This window comes from Columba livia, chromosome 17, assembly GCF_036013475.1.
Source record: "Columba livia isolate bColLiv1 breed racing homer chromosome 17, bColLiv1.pat.W.v2, whole genome shotgun sequence".
In the NCBI taxonomy this organism is placed as follows: domain Eukaryota; kingdom Metazoa; phylum Chordata; class Aves; order Columbiformes; family Columbidae; genus Columba; species Columba livia.
In genome coordinates this window covers 7,947,409-7,974,621 of record NC_088618.1, presented here as the reverse complement: position 1 = coordinate 7,974,621, position 27,213 = coordinate 7,947,409, and the positions used below count along the sequence as shown (strand labels likewise).

The following is a 27,213-nucleotide window of genomic DNA, read 5'->3' as shown; positions in this document are numbered from 1 at the left end:
GACAGCCTGTTTATGTTCAGAGCTTGGAATGCTGCATCTGTATTTAGCTTCTCCTCATATCTCTCTGCTGGAAAAATCTTTACTCCAACACAAGATGTTTCAAAGGTAATGTCATACCAGAAAGCCACCTGCAAAACAACCAACAATCCTGTGCAACGGCTGCCACCTAATGCCTGGGAAAGTAACTGCACTTACTGAAGGACGATAGGAGCTCCAGTAGCTCAAGAAGCAATTGATGTTTAAAATTTTCCTTTATGGCCTCACAAACAACGTACTCTCTTTTAACACCACATAAAAAATAATTCCAACAAGGAAACATCTCCAGTACTTCATATTTATCTGGTGCTCTACAATTTCACATTACTACATAAAGTAATCCTTTCATAAATATCATTTATGCAAAAAAGGGAGGAAAAAAACCACTAAGGCACTGATCATTGTCCAAAATCCCAGACCCGCAGTGAACTATCATGACAGAGACAGGTCAGAAGCTTTCTGAAATATATCATCAAGATAACCCAAAAGAGTTTGCAGTTTAAGCTTACCATTCATATAATCTATTAATCTCTTCAATCTGCATAAAGCCAAATATCCCTTTGGTTAGGAAACATCATTGCAAGCTCAGTCACAGAGGGGAAGGCGAGGTTGCCAGCACCTTGCCCTGTACAGACTGGAACTCTGCTTACATGAGGCAGCAGCACGGAGCCTTCACCAGCTCTCTGGGTGTCACCAGCAGTAACAAACGAGCTCATATTTCCATTTATACAGATTTTAATTATGCCGCATCTGTGAAGAAGGCAAGATACCCTGGGATTCTATATAAATGAACTGCACATTTCCTCTGCCACACTATTGGCAATCCGGTGCAAAGAAAAGCAAAACACACTTTCTTCTTTCTTCCATACACGCAGTCCAAGGCTGATTGTTTTCTACCTCAAAAGATCATCAGCAGGATGACACCGAGGGGATACCAGGTCTCAAATCTAGAAGTCCCCTTTTTTTCAGCACTATAGAGAGATCCCTAATAAATCTGTACACTAATTTCAGCAAAGTCGATCTCACAAATATCATACTTCAAAATGGCACTCTCATTCAACTTCTTTTGCTTTCATTAAGGCATTTTTTCTCCCACACATTAAATAGGAAACTGAACTTAAGGAAAGCAAAGGTATCATGTGAATATACCCATCATTACTTACTTCTCCTGTGATGGGATTGGTTCCATATTTCTTTATCCAAGGAACAATGCTCCTAAAAGAGAAAGGATAAGCAATGAGACAAGTCCCATCAAAAACCTCTATTATTTTTTGATGGGCAGGAGTATTTTTGTCAACTTGCTAAGGCCAAATGATGATTACACAGCTGTAATCAAGCTGTTTGGCAAGACAAAAGTAAAGCTAAGTAAAGAGAGTAACTTACAGTATGTCAAAGACTGTCCCATCTGGTGTGCAAACTGGGTATTCAAATGGCTGCAGAGACAAACTAGAAGGAAAAGTACACATTCTGTTTAGCAAAATCAGTTGGAATTTGCGATGACAGAAGCAAATAACGTTTTGCTGATTCATTTACAAATTAAAGCCAATGAAAATACTGAGTGGCTGCCAAAACCCACTACCTGATTCCACAGAAATTAGGTTAACACAAAATTCATGAAAGAAACTGGTGCAGTTCAGTAACTCGTAGCTGTCGGCACTCACAGCCAGAGAGGCAGATGCTCTAGTGCTCTCCAGCCAGCTCCCATTGCCATATCGGGCCCCAACAGCACAAAAGACGGTTCAAGTAGAAACGGTCACTTCTTTGTGCTGAAACATTCAGCATCCCCTGCAGAGGTTCTGCCATAACCCACCCAGCTCTCACCCGAGTAGCAGTAGTTTGTAGATATGGATGGTAACTTCTTGAACTATTTGATTTACAGGATTTCTAACCCACCTCTACTAAATTCCCTCTTTCACTCTAGAACTTCAAGCAGGAAACACTAAACCCCCAAAATGAGCATAAATATTGCTTCGATCTATCTGATCACTGCCTCAGAGAGCAAATGATTGATGAAGCATGTTCTGGCTACAGAAATGGGGCAGTAGATTTGATGGGAAAGTAGATTCGAGTCCCAATTACACAGATTTGAAAGACCAGAATGTACCCGATAATTGTTCTGAATTATTTTTTCACTTGTGTGTTCTTTTAGCCATCAGATTCAACCTCTGCAGACACCAATAACAGAAGGTCCATATATTGTTTTGCTTCTTGTATTTTTTTCTTGCTGCATTACTATCACAGCAGGCACAGGTCAATGAAAGTAACAACCTCGGAAGAACACGGCTTCAGTAACAGTTCAATGTCAACCACCTGATGGATGGATGTGTCGTTTAATAATGATAATGTAAATTTCCTGTCTTACCTGCAGTGATCAAATGATAAACGCCTGAAATTAGTTCGTGGAAGGTCTGTTTATGGGAAAAACACAAAGCAAACCTTGATTTTAATAAATATATCGTATTTTAGGTAACAAAGAAACACTTGAAAGTTACATTTTGCTACATACATGGTGGCAACTTACTGATGACAAAGTGAAATGCACTAAAACTTGCAAAACTGTAACTAAAATCAGACTTGTCCTGCAGAGCACAAGTAACTCCTCAAGTGAAATTATACAGTCAGAAAAAAAAAACAACACACAAAATGAAACAATGAAAAAAAACAACAATAATAACAGCCACAAAATCCAACAACAACAACAACAACAAACCAGAGTTCTGGCAGGCCTACAGCACCAAGTTTAAACTTGATGATGAACAGTTTAACTGCCTCCAAGCACACAGTGAATGAGGGGACAGCTCCTCTGGGAGTTAAACCCCAATTTCTGCCGGTCTCAGGAGGATCCGCAGGGCTGGTTTTAGGACTTTCAGTTCCAGCAGGACAGGGAACTGCTGGAGAGGGTTCAGCGCAGGGCAACAAAGATGCTGAAGGGAGTGGAGCATCTCCCGTGTGAGGAAAGGCTGAGGGAGCTGGGGCTCTGGAGCTGGACAAGAGGAGACTGAGGGGTGACCTCATTAATGTTTACAGATATATAAAGGATGAGTGTCAGAAGGATGGAGCCAGGCTCTTCTCGGTGACAACCAATGATAGGACAAGGGGTAATGGGTTCAAACTGGAACACAAAAGGTTCCACTTAAATTTGATAAGAAACTTCTCAGTGAGGGTGGCAGAGCCTGGCCCAGGCTGCCCAGGGGGGTTGTGGAGTCTCCTTCTCTGCAGACATTCCAACCCGCCTGGACACCTTCCTGTGTAACCTCATCTGGGTGTTCCTGCTCCATGGGGGGATTGCACTGGATGAGCTTTCCAGGTCCCTTCCAACCCCTGACATTCTGGGATTCTGTGACCCGCAGCTGCAGAGCCCAGGGGGTCAGAGGCCAGTTCGGGGGGAGCCCAGACCCCCCCGCACCCCAGTGTGGTCACCCCACTGGACTCGGGGTTCACCCCTCACCCCCGCCCCTTACCTGCTTTCTTGCCCCCGTAGAACTGCGTGTACTCCGCGCACGTGATGTACCTGCCGAGACACGGGGGTGAGACACGGGGTCACTCACGGGGGTCACTCACCAGGGCCGCAGCCCCCCCGCCCCGCCCTCCCCCGCTCACATCTTGTCCTTCTGGTGCTGCCTCTTCCCCATGGCGGCGGCTCGGCCCGGGGACCCCCGGGAACGCGGCTCCTCCGGCTCCGCCGAGCCGCCCGCACCCGGACTCCTGCGGCCGCGGCTCCTTCCGGTGCGAGTGCGGCGGCGAAAGGCCCCGGCGCGGAAACACGGGCGGCGAGCGGCGTTCCGGGGCCAGACGCCTGCGAGCTGCGCGCCCGCTAAACCCGGGTTTAGTTCAGTTTTTGCTGGAGCTCTTACTGGATCCTCCCTCACCGGCGCCAGGGCAGGGACGCCCTGAGGGAGTTTTGACGGGTGTTTTGAGCCACGATGTAGAGAGAACGTCTAATCCTCCCTGGGACCTGCCTCACTTTTCCATCCAAACCATTAATTAATAAAAGCTCGGTTGTTCAAAAGAGCCCAAAAGAGCCTGCTTCCACTTTCACGCTGAAAGTGTTCCTCTTTGGGTTTGCTGCAGGCTTCCTTTGATAATGTAACACAGCCTTAAACAGTTTTCAGAGCCTGCATCTGAAAAAAAAAAGATACTAAATATAAGCAGAAAATGCTAAAATATCCAATTTAAGAAAAACATCCATCTTCATTTAAATAAACTTTGTTGCGTGGAATTTACATGTGAGATTGCCATAGGAAAAAAAACAAACAATCCTGTGTGCGTTGGGTGAATGGCAGTGACAGAACTTTCCAAGAAAAAATGAGTACAAAAACCTATATAGTGTCTAATGTGGAGACAGGTCTTCATAAAAAGTATTTCAGCATTTAAATCCTATTAAGCAGCATTCATTACAGACTGGTACAAACAGCACAAGGCTGAACAGAGGATGGCCAGAATCCAAACATCTTGCCTTCTGCAGGAGGAAAGAGCCACCTGCCTCACAGCTTTCACTTATCAAATGTCTCCAAAACTACACATGCTCGTTTGTTCTTTCCTCGTTAAACCACCATCCTGGCAGCTGCCTACACAGAACCGTCGAGAGTCAAAATCCACGGGAGCTGATAGCCAGACTGCCACAGACTGCACCAGGCTCTGGACCAGACCCACCTTTTCCCCAGAACACGGTGTCTATCTCCCATTTTAATCATTTCAGCGGGTTGTTTACCTGCATACACGTGTGCAAGATGAGCACAATCTGCTCTGATCACAGATGTCCCTGCTCGCTGCAGGAGGTTAGTCCCTCCCAAGCCAAACATTCTATGGTTCTATGATTCTGCTTTATGAAGAAGATGATGCCAGTTCCCATGAGCGTAGACTAACTGGCAACAGCACGTGAATCTTCGTCATAGTACAATTTACCTTTTTGGACTATGGGTCAGGGGAGCTTGTGTAGCTCTTCTTACCACCTTCACTTTCCCCATCTGGTACACATGAGATTGCCATAGAAAAACGAAAGTAATCCTGTGTCTGTTGGGTGAATGCAGGAGGCAACAAAACCCTCCAAATGAGGGGGTTTATTGCCTTAAAGATCCTTCCCTCTAGGATCCAGACAACCATGTAACTTTCAGAGGAAAGATCACCCAGTTGGTATTATTTATTTCTAGACATTTTAACATGATTCAGTCTGCGTTGACATTTCCGGAGGTGCCTGTGCCCTCTGTAATAATTCAAGACCATGTTTTTGCTTTTTGTTTTTTTAAACCAATGCAATGTTCATTTATTTTTGTACTTACAAAAAGAGTCACCCCATTGTATCCCACCCCCTCCCCCCAAAATGCCTTTTACAAACATTTAAAAATTAAAAACCAGAAGATGACATGTTAATTTGGTAGAATTATTTTGAAACATAGCTTTTGTAATTAGAGTTAAATTTCCTACAAGATGACTTTGTAGAGATAGCCTGATTATTGGCCAAATAAAATTCCATATTACAAGTTAGCAAATTCTAGTACAAAAATAGTCCATGTGTTAGAACAGCCTCTTATTATTATTATTATATTCACAGGAAAGAGTCTATTGGCTGCATAATACCTTAATATTTATGAAATTTCTTTTTACGTGGCTCATTCATCTAATTTAGTGTTGAGCCTCAATAAATCCTCAGGCAAAAAACCCTAAACAGGGTTAAATATGCTGTTCAGTGTACTCTGAAGTACTGTGCTTTTCACAGGACATCCAAGAAACCCCACAAACAGTTCTCAGCTAGTTTTGATATTAAAATGAGATCCAGATCCAAAAGGACCCCCCCTGAAGTACAGATCCACGACTTTCCACAGAAACAGAGGCCACAGCTTCGATGGGGAAGTTTCACTTGGGAAACGGTCGAGCTCATCCACTCATTTTCACGAATCCACTTGCGAGCTTCTTTAAAAACTAAAGCAGGTCACTCCTGAAGCTCTGGGACCCTCCTGACTCTGCTCTCTTCAGGAATGTCCCCACTGACCGGGTTCTCGCTCCTCTTCTGTCTCTGGTTAATGCTGTTCAGCAGTTTCTCTCGGACCAGGCCCCGCAGGGAAAATCTGGGGGAATGCTACTTGTCTCTCAAGATGTCTAGCTGCTCTTGATATTCTGTGAAAAGCCTCTGGAATCGGAGGTTCTGTCCAATAACAGGAAGAAGCTCTTTCAATAGTTCTCTCTTTCGTAAACCCTGCACAAAAAAAACCACAAAAGCACGCTCAGAATGTATTGCCTGATATCATAAATATATTTCATAGAGCTATTTAAGATTCATGCCTTTTCCTGCCTGGAAAGACATGTGTATTTTATGTTCTTACTCTGGTTACACGACTCCAAGAATAAAAACTCTCTTTACATTTATATACCTATGAACCCGGTGCAGCCTCTGCACTTACAGACTCCAGGCTCTGAGAAAGGAAGACATTTCGGTGGCATGTCACTATTTCAAAGTTGCCATCTGAACAGTGTGGAGACCCAAACACGCAACTCTGCTCCATCGGTGTGATACTCACGGCAGCACCAGAGCTGAGACTGTGGCAATAAGCCTTTGTTTATGGTTTCACATTAAATAAATACAAGCACCATGGGAGGAAGCCTGCTTACAAGATTAGAGCGGAGTATGGAAAGGGTTACAGGGTCAGCAAAAATAATTTGTCACTGCTTTTTTGCCACTAAGTTGAACCATATTTTAAGTTCTATTGTCCATGTTCTGTAATTTTTCATGGGAAATTCTTCCTTGTTCTTCGTTAAACTATTATCAGGACTTACCATAACTGTTGATTCCCACTGACTTCCAGCTGAGTAATGGACTGGACCCAGTAAATCCTTGCATAATTCTCGCAAACGATATTCAAACCCTGAATATTATCAGAAACCAAAGTCACATTCATAAACATAAACCACCCCACAATGTAACTGACAACATTCAGGAAAGAGTTAAAAGTATAACAAAATAAAGCCAAACACGTTTATTTCTGAAAAAGTTTATCATTCTTCTAACAGCAAATCTTTGGAAAGAGAAGCTGATTTGCACAAGATTTATTCTAGAGTTACAAAAGGGTTTATTTTAAGTTCTTGAACCCAAAAGCACTACTAAAGATGCTGTACAATAGGGAGAAAAGCTGAAGTAGTTACTCCAGTTTGTTTTTAGCTGCCATGATCTCAACGTCACTGTTCCTCCCACATAAAGATATCAGCTTAAAACCAAAACCAAACCCACTGGCAAACTGACACTTCAGCAGCCAGAGAACTAACATAGAAGAGATATCACAAGAGCTGGAAAGCTACAAGATGAAAAGCAGTGAAGGAGAAAAGTTGTTAGCTTGCATTTAATGGCAATATATGAATTTAAAAAAAATCAAGTCAGCAGTGGGAAAAAAACCAAACAAGAATCAGACATCCTTCAGAAACATTACAATACTACTAAACTAGAAGAGATGTCTGAAACCCTTACTGAAAGAGCTTGCAACAAAATTAAAAGGGATAAAATTAATACACACGACAGTTTAAAAAAGAAATAATAAAAGTGCACCCAGGTTGGAGGGCAGCTTTACCCACCCAAAATCAGAGCAGGGAATTCCCTTGCAAGTAACAAAGCAATCCATCTCAGAGTAACTTGTCAGTATAATAGATTGAATATGTTAATGGCTTTGAATTCATTAAATGTTGAAATCATCATAGGAATAAAGGGTCAACAATAAGATGTGCCATTTTCAAAATGTAGCAGAGCTAGAAAACGAGTGAAACAGTAACACACGTATGGCAAAGCAGAGTTTGCAGTGACACCCAGTGTACAGACACAGTGACACCTGCGCAGTGCAACGTGAAACGCCCCCACACAATCGAGAGGTTGTCAATTAGCGAAGACTTTTAAAAGTAGAACCGTCTCTTTAACATATGACCCATTATGAACATTTTCATTTCAACTTAGGGAGGACAGAGGGAATCATGAGCAGTTCATCAAGCTCTCTTGTTAAATCAAGTCGGGGTCAAAAGGCAAGAATTGATGAGCTCAATTTTCCTTCTGCCAACACCTAATAGGTGGCCTAACACAAACCGTTTTGCTTCCCTCTGAGTAAAATGATTGTGCATGGTGAGGAATAAGGCTGAATTAATATAATGGGAACTACTAAATTTGGAATGCAGACAAGCAAAGATACAGAGATCTTTAGAATCCAAGAAGCATGAAGTCATTTGGTTAACCTTATTTAATGTGATTGCATAGATTATATATATTCAAATATAAAATACACAAGCAACCTTTCTTGTAGGTTTCTTCCCTCATAGAATTTAACCTATGCAGCTCACCAATACAGGCTGTTGAAATTAGAGAATGTAAAAAAAGTATAAAGTGCAAGTAGCACAGGCAGATTCTTTGCGGTTTTACGTGCTCTGGGACAGTGTCAGAGTGAGCAACTCTTCCTTTTCGCATCAGGCAGCGATAGTCAGCTGGCTGAGGAATGTCACCTATTTTACATGGTGTTGCTGATTGCCCTGGAACACCTGTAGCTGCTGCCAGACAATACGTACGATATGCCTGACAGACACAGGACCTCTCTACAGTGCAGTTCCTGATATCGAGGTCCACAGATGGCACTGTTTCCCCAGACCACAATCTGTTCACAGTCTGAGTGTCTGAGTACTGAGCACTATAGGAGGTAAAAGCGCTTCAGCAGTTTTGCTTTTAAGTAAACACCAAGTCAAGAAGCCAAGTGCTAAAAGAAGAACGTTAAGTGCAGTTGTACAGAGACATGACATGAAGAGAGCGTTTCTTAAAAACCCGTCAGAGCTGCACAGAGTTAGCACAGCATGGCAGGTCTCACCTTCATTAACCAGGTACCGTGCATAGATAAGGAGCCAGTGGCGATATTCGTGACTGGACTGTAACGTAAGTGCTGCTGCTATCTGGCTCTCCAGGTATGCAAGCGTTGTTTCTTGTTGCACTAAATGAGGCATGGAGAACAATCTTGCAGCTTGCCTTCCTGAACTACGAGACCAAAGAACAATTAACATGCCAGCCACAAATCAGATACTCGTTTAAGGAATACGTTTTTCTAATATAAGATATTCTACAGTTATCTTTTAGAGGCACACAGTGCTTCCAGAGCTCAAGCTTTTAACGACAAAGGCAGCACTTGATGGCAAACTGCCTTCTCCATCACTGGACCATTTACAAGTATCAAGGTCCATGGAGGGTTTTCTGCTCCTGTTCCTTTTCTCTTCCTTTCATCTGCCCTTTCTTTTAAAACATGCACTTTTCAGTGACCATGTGCTCCTGAATGTTTACAGGAAATTAAGATGACTGCCTTTACCTTCCTTTGCCCCTCACAGGTGAAAGACACAAAACAAAGACAAGATAAAGTTAGCCTGAAGCATTTTAAGGATTTCTTTTAAATATATGCATTGTCATAAGAAAGCTAATTGGAAAAAAACTAACAAATCACTTCCTTTCTGAGAAAAATGCTAATTCTTCAGTTTGGTATTTTCTCTCTCAGTGTTGTTTGTTTGGATTTCAAATGTATTTCTCAATTAATTCCCCTTTCTTTCCCAAGAGAACAGCAAAACCAAAAAAATCATACAGCTCTATACAGTTTTTCTCCTTAAAAAACCCACCCAAATCAAACACAGGTGTGAGGGACACAAATAGCAGAGAATTCTGCCTGGGAAATGTAATTCAAATCCAGGTGAGGATGGGCTATTAAATTACCTACAGGAGTCTGCTCCAGCTCACACAATTCCCTGATATTTTCAGATGTTAAACATATGCATTAGATGACTAATCACTCATCTTTCTAAAAGACTTGATTAAACAGATCCCTTGAGGACAACTGAACTACTCAAAATTTGTAGGCCTACTCCAAAGCTGGTAAACTAAAAATTAAAATGTGCAGTTTAGGTAATCACAGTATTACACGTACAGAACGGACAAATATTTTACGTACCCAGTAAAGAGCAGCCTTAAAATTAAGTTTAGAGCATGCTTTCCTATTCCCCAAACAATCTCAAAATAACATTAAGATAAACTATAAATCTGCACAGGTTTTAAAAAAAACCCACTGTATGAGCTACTGATAACTGTCATTCCCATAAACATTTTACGATTCAAGCACATGAATAAATAATAGGAAAAAGAAGACAAACATGCTGATCAAATGAAGCAATTAAGTGCGTACTTAGATGTTCGTCCCTGAATTACAGCTAAGGGCCCCGAACACTGCATGGCTTCTTGGGATGGTAAACTATTCCTGAAGTCTGCACATTGTGCTAGAGAGTCCTGTTTGTCAGAAACAAGATTCCTGCAAAAAAAGCAAACAAACCAAAATCAGGTTTAAGGAGAGCAGGCAGTGACATCAGGGGATCCGGGTCTGTTCTTCCTAAAAGCTCGACTCATATTTCACAGATAGCAAAAAACTCATCACCGAGGTGCTCAGGAATCCCACCGATGCCAATTGTTCCCACTCTGTGTCCAAATTCTGCTTGTCCTGTCACAGAAATGTTCCTCCCACCCCCAACATTAATTGTATAACATAATTTAGCATCGGTTTTGAAGGAAATGAGCTTTCTACTTATGTTACATCTAATAAGAAGTTGCCCCAGAGTGAAGACTGGAATGAACACAGGTAATGACTTTCTTATTAAGAACTGGATTTTTCCTCATGTCGGGTCCCCCCACCCACCAGACAAGTCCTCACAGATCACATATGTTGACAGCCTTTCCCATACATTGCAGCTCTTCCTGCATAGGGAGGGGGCTGATAGTTCCAGCTGCATTCCCACCCCTTATCAAGGATATCATTTTCACTGGTTTGAGATGCCAAGGGCATCAGTGGCTCAACCCAACGCTAAGTTTAGATCTCCAGACAGCTCAGAGGTAAAATGGCACAAATATTTTAAATACCCTTTACTGCTTTATCATGTCTAAAATTATATGATGACTAAAGGGATTGTTCTTTTATATATTTCCAATGCTGTGGTACAAACCAAGAAATGACAGTAAATTCAAAATTATGGCTGAGCGCCTGTCCTCTGCTCTTTGTTGACTGAGAAAATTTCTGTTTATCTAAAGAACAAATAAGGTGTCTTTTCTTTTCCAAAGGATTAACATCAAGTAGTTGACTAATAGCAATTATTCTAAGGAGTACTTAAAACAATAAGTCCTTTCATCAAGCATGCTCATTACACTAAGTACCACACATATTAAGACTGCAACATGTTTTTTTCCTCTTAAAAAGGCAACAAAGAATTTGTTTTGGAAAGATACTGTAAATAAATTAACCACAGAATTTTTTTAATGGGAACTTATGCCTTGACAGAAATAAGAGACTCCATGGGGAAAGCTTATCTGATAAGACACAGACTCTGTGTAGCCTTTCCTTGTGTTTAGGACATCAGTAACGACTCTTCCATGGGAATTCTCTGAGTTACAATTTCTCCCCTCCTCATGTGACTTACTATCTTCATCAAACTTTGTATCTTGGAGACACAGAGGTGTCTTCAAATTTGACTGCTTGGGAGATCAAAACAAATATTACGGAATGACAGGGACTGACAGAGTCAGGCACACACGTGTTCGGGGCTGGAGTGCATAAGCCTTATTTTCCCTGGAAACTGAGCAGAATAACTCTAACATGTCTAAACTCCCAATGAAACTCTGAAAGCTGTTTTGACAAGTTTTCCTGAACTTTTCCATTCTTTTACATAAAAAATTAATGGTAAGGCTAGTTTATTTTTAATAACTGCCAACTGCTTGGCAGATTCAACTGATGTACATCAGTGGAAGTACATGTAGGTGTACATTAATAATTAACAGTATGCACCATGTAGGAAAGAGTGATAAAGTAAGCCATAGTTTAACTTTATTATATTCTATGATTTTTTATGTTTAGAATAAAAAAAGCTGAGACACACAATAGTGAACCAAAGTAAAACTAAGCCTGGCGTGTGATCCTACTCAGACTAACCTTCAAAACATGTAGTGAAACAGTAAATCAGAATACACAACACTTGAGCTAAGTTGTAAAAGTGCAAAAGAATATCTAACTTACCATGTAGAAAGAGAAGGACTAAAACAGTATGCCTTTCCATCGGACATGCTCATTACAGGTATCCCATGCTGAGTCAGCAAGATCTGAGAGACAGTTGCATCACTTCCTGCAAGTCAAATCAGACCTAAGTATTTATTTCGGAATCTTGCGTAACATCCGTAATTGTAAGAAGTGCTATCCACCATTATCAGTCGTAGCAATTTTACTCTCAAGCACTGATAGGAAGGTCACGACACAAGATAATGACAGTAAACACCGGGCTCAGCGCAGCAGCATTAAAATTACTCTTTTGCAAAATATATTATCAGTCTTGGCAGTGCAATTTATACAGAACATTGGCTTAACTGGAAATGTTCTCCATATCTAGTGGCAATTTTCAGCAATTCTGCCATGTCTTCTGTAACCCAAGAGGCCATTATCTTTTTTCCATTAAGTTAAAATCCTAAAAACCTGCATACTCTGGAAAGTGTGTTCTCTAAGAACATAGCCTAAGTGGGATAGCTGGAGTTTCTCATTTCCCAGGCCCAGGGTTTGTGCATGTAACTTCTAATGAAGACATTTGCAAACTGCTAGTACAACTACTTCTCTAGGTAGTTTTGATTAGCACTGTATGGACTAAAGCTAAAATAGAAGCCAGTGTGCTCTGAGACACTGCTTTTTTGATATGTTTTGTGCTAGATATTGGCAGGTAGAGAAACTGAAAATTTTGAAATAGTGAATTGGAAGATAATCAGTTTTTATTTATTGTTAAGATAATAAACATGCAAGGCACACACAGAGAAATTGTCGTAATAGCAGATCTACATCAAATATTTATTTTGTAATCTTCACAACACTGAATTTTCACATTCAGAAGGAAGCCGGAATATAGTAAGCTACAGAGTCTTGTACAATTCTGTTACTTGCCAATTTTCTCATCTTAAATTATTTCTACAGTATTTCAACGCTGCAAGTGACTTCCATTTATTACACAATAACAAAAGAAAACTGTTTAGGCTTTTCAGTTTTCATAGAATTAAAGCATATTCATAAATAGCATTACACAGTATGGGTGGGCTCAAAGGTTGGTAACTAAATGACCTTTTTCATTACCTGAAAATATTGTTTGCAAAGACTCGTCTCTAACAATGACTGTTCGCTTGTGAACATCCCTGAAAAAGACAAAAGGACAAGTCTGCACTTTACAAACAACTGAAAGCTCCAAAAACCATTTGAAAATGCACTTCTTTAATATTCATGCAAAGCGGGGGTTGTCTGAGAGTTTGGATGTTTGCTATTTTTTTGTTTTGACATTTTCTTCATGGCTTCGACAAAATTATTTTGGCGAACTCAAACCCCTTAAGGCAAGACAGAAATCAATAGCAGAGAACAACTTTAATGGCTCTTCATCAGGAAACCTCATTACAGCTAAGCAAACACTAAGGATCCAAATAACTCCTTTAGGAGCTCTGACTTGCATGAGACATTAGATTAAATAAATACAACAACTGTAAACAAGCTACTGCAGTTTTTATCTTGGTGTCTCAAAGGCTGTTAGAGTACTTCTAACTCTGAAACTCGTGTCCTTTATTGGCTAAGTATGATGGAAGCTGGAAGCACCCATATTTCTCCTTTTCCCACCCTCAATCCATTCCATCTCTGCATGCCAAGTCTATCCTATGGAGGCTGATCCTTTATCTTCCTTCTAAAATCAAATTCAGTATTATGGACTATCCTAGAACAGAGAAGAAACAAGATTCAAGTCCTGCCTAGTTAACTCTTCATATTATATCCAAAAGTGGACTTGTGTTCACACCTGATGTGGTTTAAACCCCAGTTTCAACAGCAACGCATTAACACAACCGGAGTTACTTATAAAAAAATCAGCCCACCAGCTGCTGCAGCCAAACCTGGTACTTACCAAACAGAGAGCGTAGCAGCAGTGGTGAGAGCCATGATGTAAGAACCTGTGCAATGGAGGGTGGAAATGGGTGTATTCAATACTATAGGAGGAAGAAGGCGACGACCACAAGCTGAAAATACTGACAATGTTCGTTTCTCACAGGCCACACATACAATCTCACTAGGGAAAAAAAAAAAATAATACAGAACATTTACATTTTGTCAAATGCAAGTAGCACAAACCAGACTGACTTCTTAGGTTATCATACAACTGGAAGAGAAATAGGACATCTTGAGCCAACCACAAAGAATCACTAAAATCCCTAAGAGAACTCATTCAGTCAATCAACTTTTCCAAATAAGTAGAAAAAAATACCTTTAGAGCCCCTACTTATTTGTAAATATGCAGGTTTGGGTCTAATTAACTTTCTGTACTGTGTACTTTTGTACCCTTAGAAATGTTTTCTGGCCTTTGGGATCCTCCTTCTCCAAAAACACGCCCTTACCAGCTTCCCGCTGCAGTGAGAATCCGACTGGTGAGGACCGTCTCCCATTCTTTTCCCTCTCGATTACACTTTAACCTGCTCAACTTTGAGCCTCCCAGCACAGTAATTTCATTCTCCACTTCAAGATACATTGATGGATCTGAACTTATCTGAAATATAAAAAATGAAATGCATTTTGGAAGAGGAAGAGAACTACTCAGAAAACCAGCAACTACTATTAGATCCAAAACAACACCATCTTTAAGAATGGATTTAAGTATAGTATTCTCTGTTGAAAGTGGCTTCAAAATATACTGTGGTACTTCAAAAGAAGCAGACCTCTGAAAATCAGTCTTGGCTAGAACACAAATAATTTCTTTGTATTTGAAGTATAAGAATAAAGAAAGGTTGTGTTAGTCTGTGCTTCCTAATTAAGGGCACCAGATCAAGTCTGGATGTGCCCAGTCTCCCTACAATCTCACAATTAGAACCAGGCCACCACAGCCTAAACACGCAGAAAAATTATTTCACAAATAGCTAAAGTAATACTATTTGCCAGTTTCTTTAGATGTAGAGCACCTCCAGAGAGCTCTCAGAAAACACCCTTTATTTTATTTCAGCAGTGTCCTACCAACACAACTGTAATAATAATGCAGCAGTTACTCCCATCTGAGACACTTATATTTACCTCACACTTTGGTTAACCAGGAGGAGGGACTGATGAACCAGAGGTATTCCTCTTGAAGTTTAGCTAGTTCAGAAGTGTCCAGTTTTTAGCTGATTTGCCATCAACTTTTGTCAGGTATTCAAACATTAATTTATCAAAGGATCTGAATAGTCTAAGATTATTTTAAAAAGCAGGATTTTTTAAGTATTAAGCTTTTTTTCCTTTACAGTCCACTTACTTGCAAAGTAAACATTTTCTGTGGGATTGGGGTTGGCAGTTTAAGTGCTAATGCTGGTGCAGAGATGCAGGCAGCATCCTTCTCAGAGGCCAGAGTAGCTGGGGACTGGAAAAAAAATTGCAATAGTGGTCAAATTATTCAATTTTTAAAAGTCCAAAACTAATATACTCTATAATACAGATTGATTTGAAAGATTTTTTAAAAACTTCAAATAATGCCAACTGAAAATATTAATATTTTTCCAATTAGTTGTATAAATACATTTTTTTAATATAGCTTCTAAGAATTAAAAAGCCAAAACAAACTAGGAGTCTTTTTTTTATATCCCTCCCTTTTCCAGCTCCGACTAGTTAATGGAAATACTGGTATATCCTAAAATGATGTAAACGCTAAAGCAACTTACTACTTCATGGCTCCTAGGAAATTCATAACCATTTAAGTAATCATATCCAAGTCACTCGCTTGTGCTTGGCCACGCTCCATCAAAGAACACCAAATCCAGACAGCGTTTCACTTTATTCTGGACAGTCATTTGGCACGCTATCACTGCTTATTGTGCTGGTACCGTTTAGTTAGTAGCTGCATATTCATATAAAGGATGGACACATTTGCCACGCCATGTGAATACGCTTTTTACAATCTTAAAGTTAAAAAATAAGTTTAAAGGCAAGGAAGAGGTACGCCTACAAATTCTGAGACTGATGCTATTTGTGTTTCCCTGACTCGATGGAACAAGTCAACATGGGACTGACTTTATTAAATGAACATTAAAAGCCACAATGAATCTTATTTATTTCACCTGCACAGTTAAGGTTACTGGTACAAGTCTGGAATCTTTTCGAGGTCTCCCTTTTTTCTTCTTTTCTACCGTTTCTCCCTCAAGTTCCAGTTTCCGTTTGGGTGCGCTGAGTGGTTTAGCAGCTGGAATCTTCTCTTCACTGTCACTGCTGCTCTCCAGAATATCCTTGGGCTTATTGTCTTTAATTAAATTCTGATCCTTCAGCCTAAGCAAGTAAATATATATATTTCATGTTTTATATAAGCTGATTCCAAAAGCTGCCATATACTCTACACACTGCATTCCTGTAGGTAAAAGGTAAATTCTTAGCCTTGTGTGAGTGTATTTCAAAATGTACAAAGGCAAGAGAAGGAAGCTGAAGAGGTATGGCAAGTCCTCTGCAAAAGTACAATATGAAATATGTATGTAAGCTGATCAGACATATTCTCTCCCAAAAAAAAAAAATAAAAATCAAACTAGCAGTTAGCAACTGGATAAAGCTGTAAATAACAACTGTATTTTAGCAGATCTCGTTCCCTGGGTCGATACAAATAATTCAGCACTCCGTAAGATGCAAGAGTGGTTCACCTTTTCCTCTCTGATGGACATGACGCTTTCTGCTTACTCATGCAGAACTTCAGCGGTCATTCTGTTGTCTGTCCCCAAAAGTCATCATATGCAGTTGTGACTACTATAAGTAAGGTGCACATCTGCAAACTATGCAAGTAACCTCACTGCTCCATTTTCCATTTCAGGAACATAACACAACTAAGGACAACAAAGTACAAATCCCTGTGAACTCTTTTGTAAACCATTTTACCCTAAAATAGGTCATTTAATCATATTCTTCCCATTCCCTCCAATAGCTGGTTATTAACTCACAACTGTGCTTTGCCACTTATTCCACAACCACTTGGCTTCCTAGAAACATCTTGCATAATCCAAACCCTTTTTCTTTGGCATCTGAATTATGCCAAACAATACACATTTATCCATACTTTACTGACACATAAGAGGCAATTATGAGAGTAATTTAATACATCTTTCTTCTGCATCATACGGTTAAACTATTTGACATTAAAATACTGAGGTATTTAGTAAAAACACATTTTACTGACAATAAGTTGGGGAACTACATACTTCTTTCTCAAGACTGCTATTTTTTCTATCATTTGTTTTGGTGAAGCAGGAATATTTATGCCATAACACACTGTGTCACAAAACCAAAGGCTTTCTTCTGTTTTTTGTTTTTTTTTTTTTTTTAAATCATGTAGCTCCAGAGCCAAAACCCCTTAAAATCAAAGCATCTTCTCTGCATGCCTTCAAGGCACAAAACTGAACTACAACTGCAGCTATTCTGATGATAGGCCATCTGCAGACATGTATGGTAATTTATCTTGAAGTCAATCTCACTCTTGTACAGAGATGCAGACTGGCTATTTTTATCTTGCAAGGAGCACAGACACATGTAGCACACATGGAGGCACGCACGGCCTCTTGTAACAATAGTTTTAACTCAGTATTTTGAAGAGTCTGCTTGATTCCAAACGTCAGAGACAAAGGTATAAAGAGATAACACCACCAAAGAATTTACCTATTCACAGCTGTCTCCTTCTTTCCAATTGTGGAAGACACAAGACAATTTCTAGAGTGCCAGTGCCATGACATCCTCAACACAGAGAATCAGCATTTTAACTCTCTAGATTACTATCTTTTTATTTATTTATCCCCCCCCACCAGGCTACGTCTTACCTGTCCACAACAGTCTGATTTGTATTTATTACAACAGCAGTCCCTGAGGTGGCTTTGGATCGTTCTGTAAATCTAGAATCAAATGCTTTCATGGGTTCAATCTTGGATGGAGTTGTCAATACAGAGGAAGACGACGCAGGAGGAGCAGTTGAGGCAGAGGTAGCGTTTACACTGTCAATACAAGGGATGGGAAAACAAGGATTGAAAGAAACTTAGTACTGGTAGCCTGTGCGGCTCATAACAACTGGCTAGTGTTCATTCTACTGGCTAGAAACCATATTGAAAACCTTTCACTCAAGTACATACATGAACTACGATATGCTTTTTCCCCTTTCATGTGTTATCTTGCAAGCTTTGCATACTCTTAAAAGCTGTTTATGATCAATCTCAGAGCTAAGAGCTTCATGCGTCCCCGTAGATGTATCTAGACTAAAAGACTCCAATTAATTCGCTATGTATTTTTAACCCAGGAATGGAATTGTACTTTCAGTTGGTATTGAAAGGAAAGCATCACTATTTCAAATTATGACTAAGGTACCCAGTTTTACCCCTTGTTCAGGTTACCAAATATTTTCCATTTCAAGATTATACTCCAGTGTTTATCAATCAAACAATCTGGGATGAAAACATTCAAGCCAAGTTTTGATTTTGTTGTTGAAGTATCCAAACTTATTATTAGGCCTTTCCAAGCATAACTCTAAGGGAAAGGAATGTGTTTTCCCCACACTAAAGCATTCCAGGGATCTGCTATTTGAATAGCTGTTTACTTTAGAGATTTTTCACTTCATTCAAACAATGAATCAAATGAAAGAATGGCTCTAAGATAACTGATGTTTGTACTAAAAAGCAGTTAGAAGTCAAATTTCCAAAGAAAAGGAAACTTAATAGTTTAATCTGTCAATCATTTCTCATAGCCTACCCACTCATTTTTTAATCTGTTGCCAATTTCAACTAAATTTGATGAAGTGGTAGAAGTTCCAATGACATTGTGCTCTTACAAATGCTAGAAAAACACATTGAGTAGAAGAAATGCAGTCAGTGCTTACACTGAAAAGCAAGTAAAATTTAGTCGTTCCATAATTAATTTTAAAGACACACCGGCCAATCAGCACATGTGCACTGACAAGTCAAGGTCACTGTGCTCACTCTCGTCTGATGGGGTTGTAATACGGGGAAGAAGTATTACCACGTTCACAGAGAGATCTACAGGACACGGGACAGAATTTGATGGAGAACAGGCCTCATTACCTCCACTGCTGGAAAACCTCCTGTTATTTACTAATAGCAACCCCACAAATCCATAATCAAGTCAAATTGTTAGAGCATTTGCAATCAACTGTGTACCTCACTGCACTGAAGTTCACTTCCAGAACTATGCACATGGATTTATTAATTACTGATTTATCACTATAAAAAGCATCCAAATATTAATAAAAATCTTGACATTTTCAGGAATGTCAGATTCTGGAAGTTTTGCCCTAAGGAAACCCCTTTAATAATTGCTTGATTACAGAATTGTAAACAAGAATTTAAAACTAAACAGTGTCATATGAGCAAAAGACAAAACTGCAAATACTGACCCATCTTTGTTGGCTGCATCATCTGTTGGTTTTATACTGGCTGCTGTCGGCTCTACAGAAGGCTTTGAAGTATTAAGGGAATTTGCAGCGTTAGAATCTAATGACATGAGCTGCTGGTTACTTTGAGAAGACATCATTGAGCCAGAGAGAGATCCAGATATTGGGATGCTATTGAAAAATGCTGTAGAAAAATCCCTAAGCAAAAAGACAAACAATAAATATACATCTTGAAAATACTTTAAAATAATGTTTAAAAATAAATGAAAAATAATAATTTTAACTAAACTATTTATTCCATTCTTCCCTTTTCCACATGTGGATATTCATATACAACCTAAATACACCACCACCACCTAACCTTCCAGTCTTGTTTCTCATACACAAAGGATGCCAAAGCCAGTATTAATGTAGGTACAAATGTGCAATACATTATTGTTCACTCATCTATAATGGTAAGCAATGAGAATTAGCCTGATCTATTAGAACTGGGATCCTATTGCTACGAGAACATAAGTTGAAACTATATTCCATAAGTATACACAAGGTATTTACAGCAAGTGCTTTAAGATGCCATAAGATAAAAATAAGTCAGAATTCTTAGTTTGCTTCAGAAAAAAAAATGAAAAGGTAAAGAGGGATTTTAACAACTCCCAAACGTACCCAGTGTCCAGCTGAGCTATGCAGAGAGGTGTGATCCTTCTCCGGCCATCTGCTGTTCGTGTTTCAACTTGTTTTTTTAAGAGATTCTGTTGAGAAATATATTTCATTGTCATTTCTGATAAATAGGAAATGCTTTTTTAAAAAAACCTTTCTTTTCCCAACTGCCAAGAAGAGGTGTATCAGATGAAAGAAGCTCCTCTAATAAAAAATCTGTTAACAAAGATTTTTTTCCATATTGCCTTTGAACCATGCTACTATTGCATAAATAGAATCAATCTACATTTTTATGAATACAAGTTTATTTTAATACCGCAACTCTTTTTTGACCAATAGTAGGTGTTTTTTAAATAGAAGTTCATAGAGTGCGAAGTACAACAGAATTCTGATTTCCTCCACGCTAGAGCGTTAAGTCCAAAGCATTCTCATATGTGTGCACTGAATCCTTCATTAAAAGTTGTTCTCTGTTTAGGAGATAATTAAATAATGCTTTCAACCTCCTTTACTGAGAAACTGAAGCACAGTTCCACAGTTGGACTGTTATTAGTTACCTTTGTCTTCCTTTCTGCACACTGAGAATTTAGCACATATAGAAATATCCACAAGCGTTTTTCCGTACCATCTTACTTCCGCTTAAAAGCATTCTAACTTTTCAAAAAGTCCCAGCAATGTCAGCTGGACTGTTCATGGGTTAAAGGTGCCATCCAACACGAGCAAGGAAGCAGAAATTGGTTTTAACGTAAGCAGTTCGATATTTATTGGCTTAGTACTTGACACTATAAAGCAACCATCCCAGAACACCTACCTTCCTAATGTCCTCCAGACTCTCCCCATTGACCATGCTTGCCACCTTGGGAGCCGCCGACGCAGTTCCAGATGTTTCCCTAATTGATGCGTTTTTCTCCTCCACCTGCTGCTGTTGTCTCTGTTGATACTTGAGCATCTCTGGATTCTCAATAATGGTGGTAGACAACTGAGCTTCAGTCATTATTGCCAGGCTTTTTCCATAGGTGGACTGATGAATGTTGCTCTGTGGGCGTTGGAAACGTATCACACAAAAAGAGTGACTACAACTGCCAGTGTGACATCATAATGTAATGGAATCACACAAACCTCACAGGATCCATAAATGCAAATGCCCTCTGTATCATTTATACACTACAGACTTTTTTTTCTTTATATTTCCAGCTAGCACTACATCAATATGTAAAATAATTGGAATTCAAAGCTTTAGTTGCTAATGGCAATGAGAGGAAAAAAACAGCCAGCAGCAATCAGTTTAAAAAGACTTGCATATATGCAAGTCAAAGAGTAATTTTAAAGTGTTTTGAAGCACCCACTCCTTGTTTCCTCAGCCAAATAATTACTTCAAATGTATAATGATGTGTAAGCAAGTGGATGTGTTCCAAATAGACTTTCTTTCCAGAATAGAAACCAATATGACAAATACATTTATTGACTACTCTTTTTTTAATGATTTGTAAAGCAGACAAGAACGCATTTTTCTATAATATGGAAAGTGGTCACTACACACTTGTATAAATAGTCCGATATTTTACTTGAATCAATAAAAGCCTTAAATATGATCACAGATTCTCCAAGTGCCTGCTGTACCTTTTCCTCCTCACTGAGTGGATCTCCAAGTTCATCCTGGGAAAAGTCCAAAAACGCCACTGATCCATCCATGGAACACACCAGGATACCGAGTCCATTAAGGGTCCTGAAGAAAATAAAGGTCCATCTTTGGTTTCAATCATTGATGCAAAGGGGCAATACAATAAATTATTCAATGAAAATCTTAGCATAAGATTTATTATCACAGCAACTGCTGATGGAAACAAAGAAGTGGGCCAGCAAGGAGGCAGGGTGGTGGACAGCTGGGGTTCATGTGCCAATATTCCTTTGGAGACTGCGCGCAGGAAGGCGGCATCAAACAACACACCTACCCATGGCATGATCAGCACCATGCAAACCTTTCTGTAGGGGTAAAACAGAATATAAACTGAAGTGTTGACAACAAACAATGAGGGAAAATTATAAACATATTTGCTGTGAAAGATGTACAAAACTTGTGTGCTAATGGAACTGGGTGAAGAAAGGGGCCTTCAGTAGATGAGCAACTGAAACACTGCTTTTCAGGCTGTATTAACGAGGTTAACCAGCACTACTCCAAGTTGGAAAATGATAAAATCTTGTTGAGAGTGTTCTGCTTGCTCAGCAGATAAAATTGCTGAGCTCCTATTGACCTCTGGATCCAAGCAGTTACTCCATGAAAACATAATAGTGTTCAGATATTATGATGATGAATCCAGGTCTAAAACTCTAAAATAGAAACGAGACAGCTGTAACAATATAGGAGTATCAGATTTCTCTGAATTCACTCAGTCTGTTTTCAGAAAGGAGCGTGTTTCTGGGAACATTCTGTATTATTGACATTTTAGCCATACATTTCAATTTGTAAACAGGATATAAAATAACAAGCTTCCTGATGATCCTTTGTCTCTCAAATATTCCACAAAACCATTTCCCCAGAAATTGCTAAACGTTAACCAGCTATTACTCCCAATGACTGTATGCCATGAAAAATGTTCAAACTGCAGATGGAGCAATAAAAAAACACTACAGGAAAACAAAACTATTCAAAGCTATTGTACTATAACAATAGCAGCAGTTCTCATGAAATATTCCACTTACTGGATTTCTAGGCCTCATCTATTAATGAAAGCAAAATGTTTTGGTTTTGAAAACTTTTTATGTTGCTTTACTGAGCTTCATGGCAAAATCCACGTGGCACACAGAAAACAGGAAGTTATACAACTGTAAGCTTTAAAATTTACAGCATAAAACCACCCAGACTGTTATAGCTATTAAGGTAGAATTTTGTTAGGAAGAGCTAGAATTAAAGCAACCTACGTAATCAGCTGTGTGTCTATCATGAAAATGAGTATTTCCTTGTACAGAACCCTTAACTCGTAGGTGCAGAGTATTTTTTTTTAATACCATTTGCTGAGTGGTCTCATGGTTATTTCTCCCTTATTATTCAAGTTTTGCAGTAAATAAAGAACTATTAAACTCTGCATTTTTATGACCAAGACTTAGGAAGAAAGCAGGAGAGAAGAGAGCACCACTAACTGCAGAAAAACAAGGTTTAGGGCAGCAGACTGCTGAGATAATGTGTTGTCCAACACAATTCAGATCACTAGAGATGCCCTGCAGCCTCTTGGGAAAGTTCAGCAATTGCTCTTCAGCTGCCTCCTGTGGTTGGCGGATGCGGTGTGTTTGGGTGTAGTAGGTTCATTATCCCTTCTCTGAGACTTGCTACATGATCAGCCTCTGCTACTCGTCAACAGAGAGCAATTTACACCCCTCACATGCACTGCAACACCACAGTGTAACTACGTTTTCACTAAAACCAAAAGCTATTGCATTTACTTTTTTCGACATGAAAATCCTTCAGGCAATTCAAATGATGAGTGAATATTACGTGTGTGTATAAATGACTGAATGTATGTTTAAAACATAAAAAAAAAGAGGACTTTTTCTTGTGGTATATTGTGTCCTTTGGCATAATGGATCTAGAAGGTTCAGCTGAATTGTCCACCATGTCATGTTATAAAATATATATTCTACGAAAAAAAAAAAAACAAACAAAAACAATGAAACAACAGAGAATCATAAAATACCTGTGGAATGAGTTCCTACTTGTTACTGCATAACATTAGAAATACATTCATTTTTGTTCAGTTTTAGTGTTACACAAATCCCAAGTGAACACATGGTAGTTGCTAATGTTACTACCAAAGATGTTGCAGCAGAACCAAAAACTTCAGGAACCAATTATTTGTGTTCCAACAGCTACAGTCTGTACTGTTTAAAAGTATTTCCAGTTAATCCATATATCTAAAGTTGACAGCAACGCTTGGGCTTTTGTAACAAATGGCAGAAATCCACTTACCAGGAGATGTCCATGATAGACTTGTCAAACAGTTCATGTATGACAACTAAAGGTCGTTTCAGACAGGTAAGCTTAAAATAGAAGAAACAACACTCAAAAATTTAGAAGTTCTATGCTACCACAACCCCATTAATACTCTCCCAGAGTCTAAGAACATTCACCAGACAAGTTCTGGCGAGGAGACAGCTGCTTGCCTGATGGTGTATCTGAAGTTACCCATTCAACCCCTGGCACAGAGATGCTTTGGAGAAGAGCTGACATTCAACCTCCCCTCCCTTCTGAAACACGGACTGAGTTTCTTATCCAACTTTGCCTTTACATCACAGTCATAGAACGCTCTCTACCACTCAAAGACTAATTCCGCAGAGGCTAAAGACAGCTTCTATTCTAGGCTTTATTGAGATAAGGATGTTGCAAACTGCCAGCACAAGAGGAAGACAGAAAACAGATTAGGTTTCCATGTCCTCGCTCAGACTACTTGTCTAAGTAAGTGAAGCCTATCAAGAGCAAAGGGAATTTGACTCACAATTATTCTTAAAGATTATCCCTTTACACTTCTAAATCAGTTTAGTAATAAAGAACTGAATAAGAAAATTCCCAGTAACCTGTTCTAAATCGGACATTCTAAGCTCTTTAATGTTAAACCAATGGATTTAATATCTATAGCATATAGTACAAATGAAACGAAGCAGGAGAAGCCAATATGATCTAGGATGTTACATGCCCATAGGTTCACAGATGCAGTGTAGCAGTCATCTTCAGTAGCTATTTATTCTACATTTCCACAGGTATGTGTTGTATAAGTATCTATTAAGCTCTTCAGGGCAAAGACAGCCTATAACTTTGCATCTCTACAATACCTAGTATAACTTCAACAGCCACCCTAAGTGAAACCTTAGTATAAATAGAAAGTAAAATACACTGACAGTGATACTTTGATATGGGTATGCACTGGTAGCATTGCCAGAAACAGATTTAGTGTTATGCATTTAGCAATTGATGGATAAATATCACACTGGAATCTATAAATAGTAGATTGCAGTTAGCAATTGGTATGTTCTGGCACATGTTCTCATCACAAAGCTTTCAGGATCAGTTAAATTTACTCCCTGTCTTTTGCAGTTGCCAAACAAACTGTCTTGCGTTTATAAATTTGAGAATAGCTACCCTTCTCTTCGCCAGAATAACAATTTTAGTGTAGATTTTAAAGTAAAACCCAAACTCGGTACTGAAAGTATACTTAAAAGGCTCATTCACTTTCACATTCCTTTCCATAGGAAAGAGAGAAACCAGAACAAAGCACAAAGATGAGCTGAATATATCTCAGAAACTATCCTGTGCCTGCTATATTCTCCTCGTACCCACAAAAGCAAGACAAAGCTAGACTCCAAGAGTGATTAATGAGTATGTGGCCTAAACATGGAGAAATGGTAAAGTCTCTTTCTTATGAGACTCACATGGAGAACGAGTAAAATACACAGGAAGAAAATAGAGCTGAACTGTGTTTATTTACTGTGGTAACACATTATTTCCCTTAACGGCTCCTCCTTACCAGGGCGCACAGTCTGCCCCTGGCTTCTAGCTGCTCTGGGCTTTAGAGAAGTGAACTAATACCAATTCACAGCTAATCCAGGAACAACAGAGAAAAAAACACAACATGAATCTAAATATAAGACCTAATGCTGTACACATGGCTTTTGTGTGAAACCCTCAAGTTATCCAAATGACCACGTTAGTCAGAGGCAGCAAATAAACCACTTACCCAGACAGAAAGAGATCGATCCTTACTACCAACAGCACAACAGCAGTAGGGACAACTTGACTTGGTGGAGCTCCCATTCTTTTGCTTCTTTTTGAAGATCTTTGGATTGAATTTCTGAACAAATAAGATGCCCCAAATTTTATTACAGTAATTACATTTTATAAGAGATTGGCTTTAAAAGCAAGTTTTCCACTTAAAAGTGAAAAAGAAACATCTCCTAGAAACAAAGTCCCTCACCAGACTGTGCATGTGCTTTCTTACGGGGCTTTCTGAATGCCTTAACTGGAATGGCAAATAATATTACTAACGATCATGGACCAAATAGAAACCCAACCTACGGAACAGCTAACAAAGTTAGTGTTTGGCATTCCTAACATGCTCTTGTACTCCTCCCTCCTATCTTGTTCATCTATGTCCAGTTCTCTTACCACAGCTGGTTGCTTCCAACATGTAAAGTTGACACTTTTTAATCACTATCATGCATTTGCATTACTAATCTTGACCACCTATCTCCACCTTTTGTCCTAGTTATGTATAAAATTATGAAAAAGGTCACAATAGAAGTTTTACTTAGGGTAAATTACTATCACTTACCACTACTGTAACTGCCTTCCGATGCCCTACAAAATCCATGTTGGTTTTCCATCCATCTCTCTCAATGATCTGAGCAGTAGGTCCAGAATTATTCATGGCGTGAGCAGAAACAAGATAGTGACCATCAGGTGACCAGCTGAGGCGCAACACATGAGTTGTCCCTCCACACTGACAAAAATAATTTAAAAAACCCCATACTTGAGCTTTAAAAGTGTTTCACACACACAGGATTTTTCATGCAAACTATTTAAATTTTAGATTTAGGAATATGATTACAAAGTAAGTCTTTTGTGAGTATAAAAGAACGACATCACATACAATCCTCAGCACTTCGGCCACGTTTATACAGGTGATCTAGTGTAACTCATGAAGCCCTATCAAAAGAGGGAGAACTTTAAAGGAAACAAAATGTAAGTCTTTTTGGATACTGTACACTCACTATTCATCCCAGTCCTAGTTAGTGATAGGGCTGCAGCATACCAGCTGCTAACAATGAGACTTCAGCTTCCAACACCACACTCACACATGAATGTAGGCATTTATAGTGTATTACTAAGAGTAATTGCACTAATCACAATACCATAAGATGACTGCAAAACACTCAACTCAGTAAGCACCAGTTTCAGTCCCCAGAAATTTGATCTCTTGGTCAAAGTCATCAGATAACAGCTCTATGATGCCAGACCAAAGATCCCTCCCAAGTACTTATTTCTGATAGTGGCCAATACAAGATGCATAGGGAAGAATGTAAGAACAATGTAATTAGCGTGCCAATGCTTCC

The 27,213-nt window shown here is 39.3% G+C and overlaps 2 protein-coding genes across 3 annotated transcripts in view; both read right to left on the bottom strand.

Moving 5' to 3' along the window:
* The window catches only part of PPIL2 (peptidylprolyl isomerase like 2), a 71,453-nt gene extending 67,659 nt beyond the window's left edge, over positions 1 to 3,794 (bottom strand). The window contains exons 1-5 of the mRNA XM_065033074.1: positions 3,637 to 3,794; positions 3,498 to 3,547; positions 2,399 to 2,444; positions 1,420 to 1,482; positions 1,200 to 1,251 (exon numbers count right to left, since the gene is read on the bottom strand). Of these exons, the coding sequence (XP_064889146.1) occupies positions 1,200 to 1,251; positions 1,420 to 1,482; positions 2,399 to 2,444; positions 3,498 to 3,547; positions 3,637 to 3,668 (243 nt within the window). The 5' untranslated portion in view covers positions 3,669 to 3,794. The remainder of the gene's footprint in view (positions 1 to 1,199; positions 1,252 to 1,419; positions 1,483 to 2,398; positions 2,445 to 3,497; positions 3,548 to 3,636) is intronic.
* A 1,466-nt stretch (positions 3,795 to 5,260) lies between these two features.
* The window catches only part of LOC102087493 (protein HIRA), a 34,670-nt gene continuing 12,717 nt past the window's right edge, over positions 5,261 to 27,213 (bottom strand). For both annotated transcript variants that reach the window (XM_065033072.1, XM_065033073.1), the window contains exons 8-25: positions 26,433 to 26,600; positions 25,839 to 25,952; positions 24,077 to 24,147; positions 21,736 to 21,841; positions 20,927 to 21,151; positions 20,125 to 20,210; positions 19,465 to 19,659; positions 17,885 to 18,055; positions 16,154 to 16,358; positions 15,355 to 15,459; positions 14,471 to 14,619; positions 13,984 to 14,145; positions 13,176 to 13,234; positions 12,084 to 12,189; positions 10,212 to 10,334; positions 8,862 to 9,025; positions 6,808 to 6,896; positions 5,261 to 6,229 (exon numbers count right to left, since the gene is read on the bottom strand). In XM_065033072.1, coding sequence (XP_064889144.1) covers positions 6,113 to 6,229; positions 6,808 to 6,896; positions 8,862 to 9,025; positions 10,212 to 10,334; positions 12,084 to 12,189; positions 13,176 to 13,234; positions 13,984 to 14,145; positions 14,471 to 14,619; positions 15,355 to 15,459; positions 16,154 to 16,358; positions 17,885 to 18,055; positions 19,465 to 19,659; positions 20,125 to 20,210; positions 20,927 to 21,151; positions 21,736 to 21,841; positions 24,077 to 24,147; positions 25,839 to 25,952; positions 26,433 to 26,600 — 2,415 coding nt within the window. In that variant the 3' untranslated portion in view covers positions 5,261 to 6,112. The remainder of the gene's footprint in view (positions 6,230 to 6,807; positions 6,897 to 8,861; positions 9,026 to 10,211; positions 10,335 to 12,083; positions 12,190 to 13,175; positions 13,235 to 13,983; positions 14,146 to 14,470; positions 14,620 to 15,354; positions 15,460 to 16,153; positions 16,359 to 17,884; positions 18,056 to 19,464; positions 19,660 to 20,124; positions 20,211 to 20,926; positions 21,152 to 21,735; positions 21,842 to 24,076; positions 24,148 to 25,838; positions 25,953 to 26,432; positions 26,601 to 27,213) is intronic.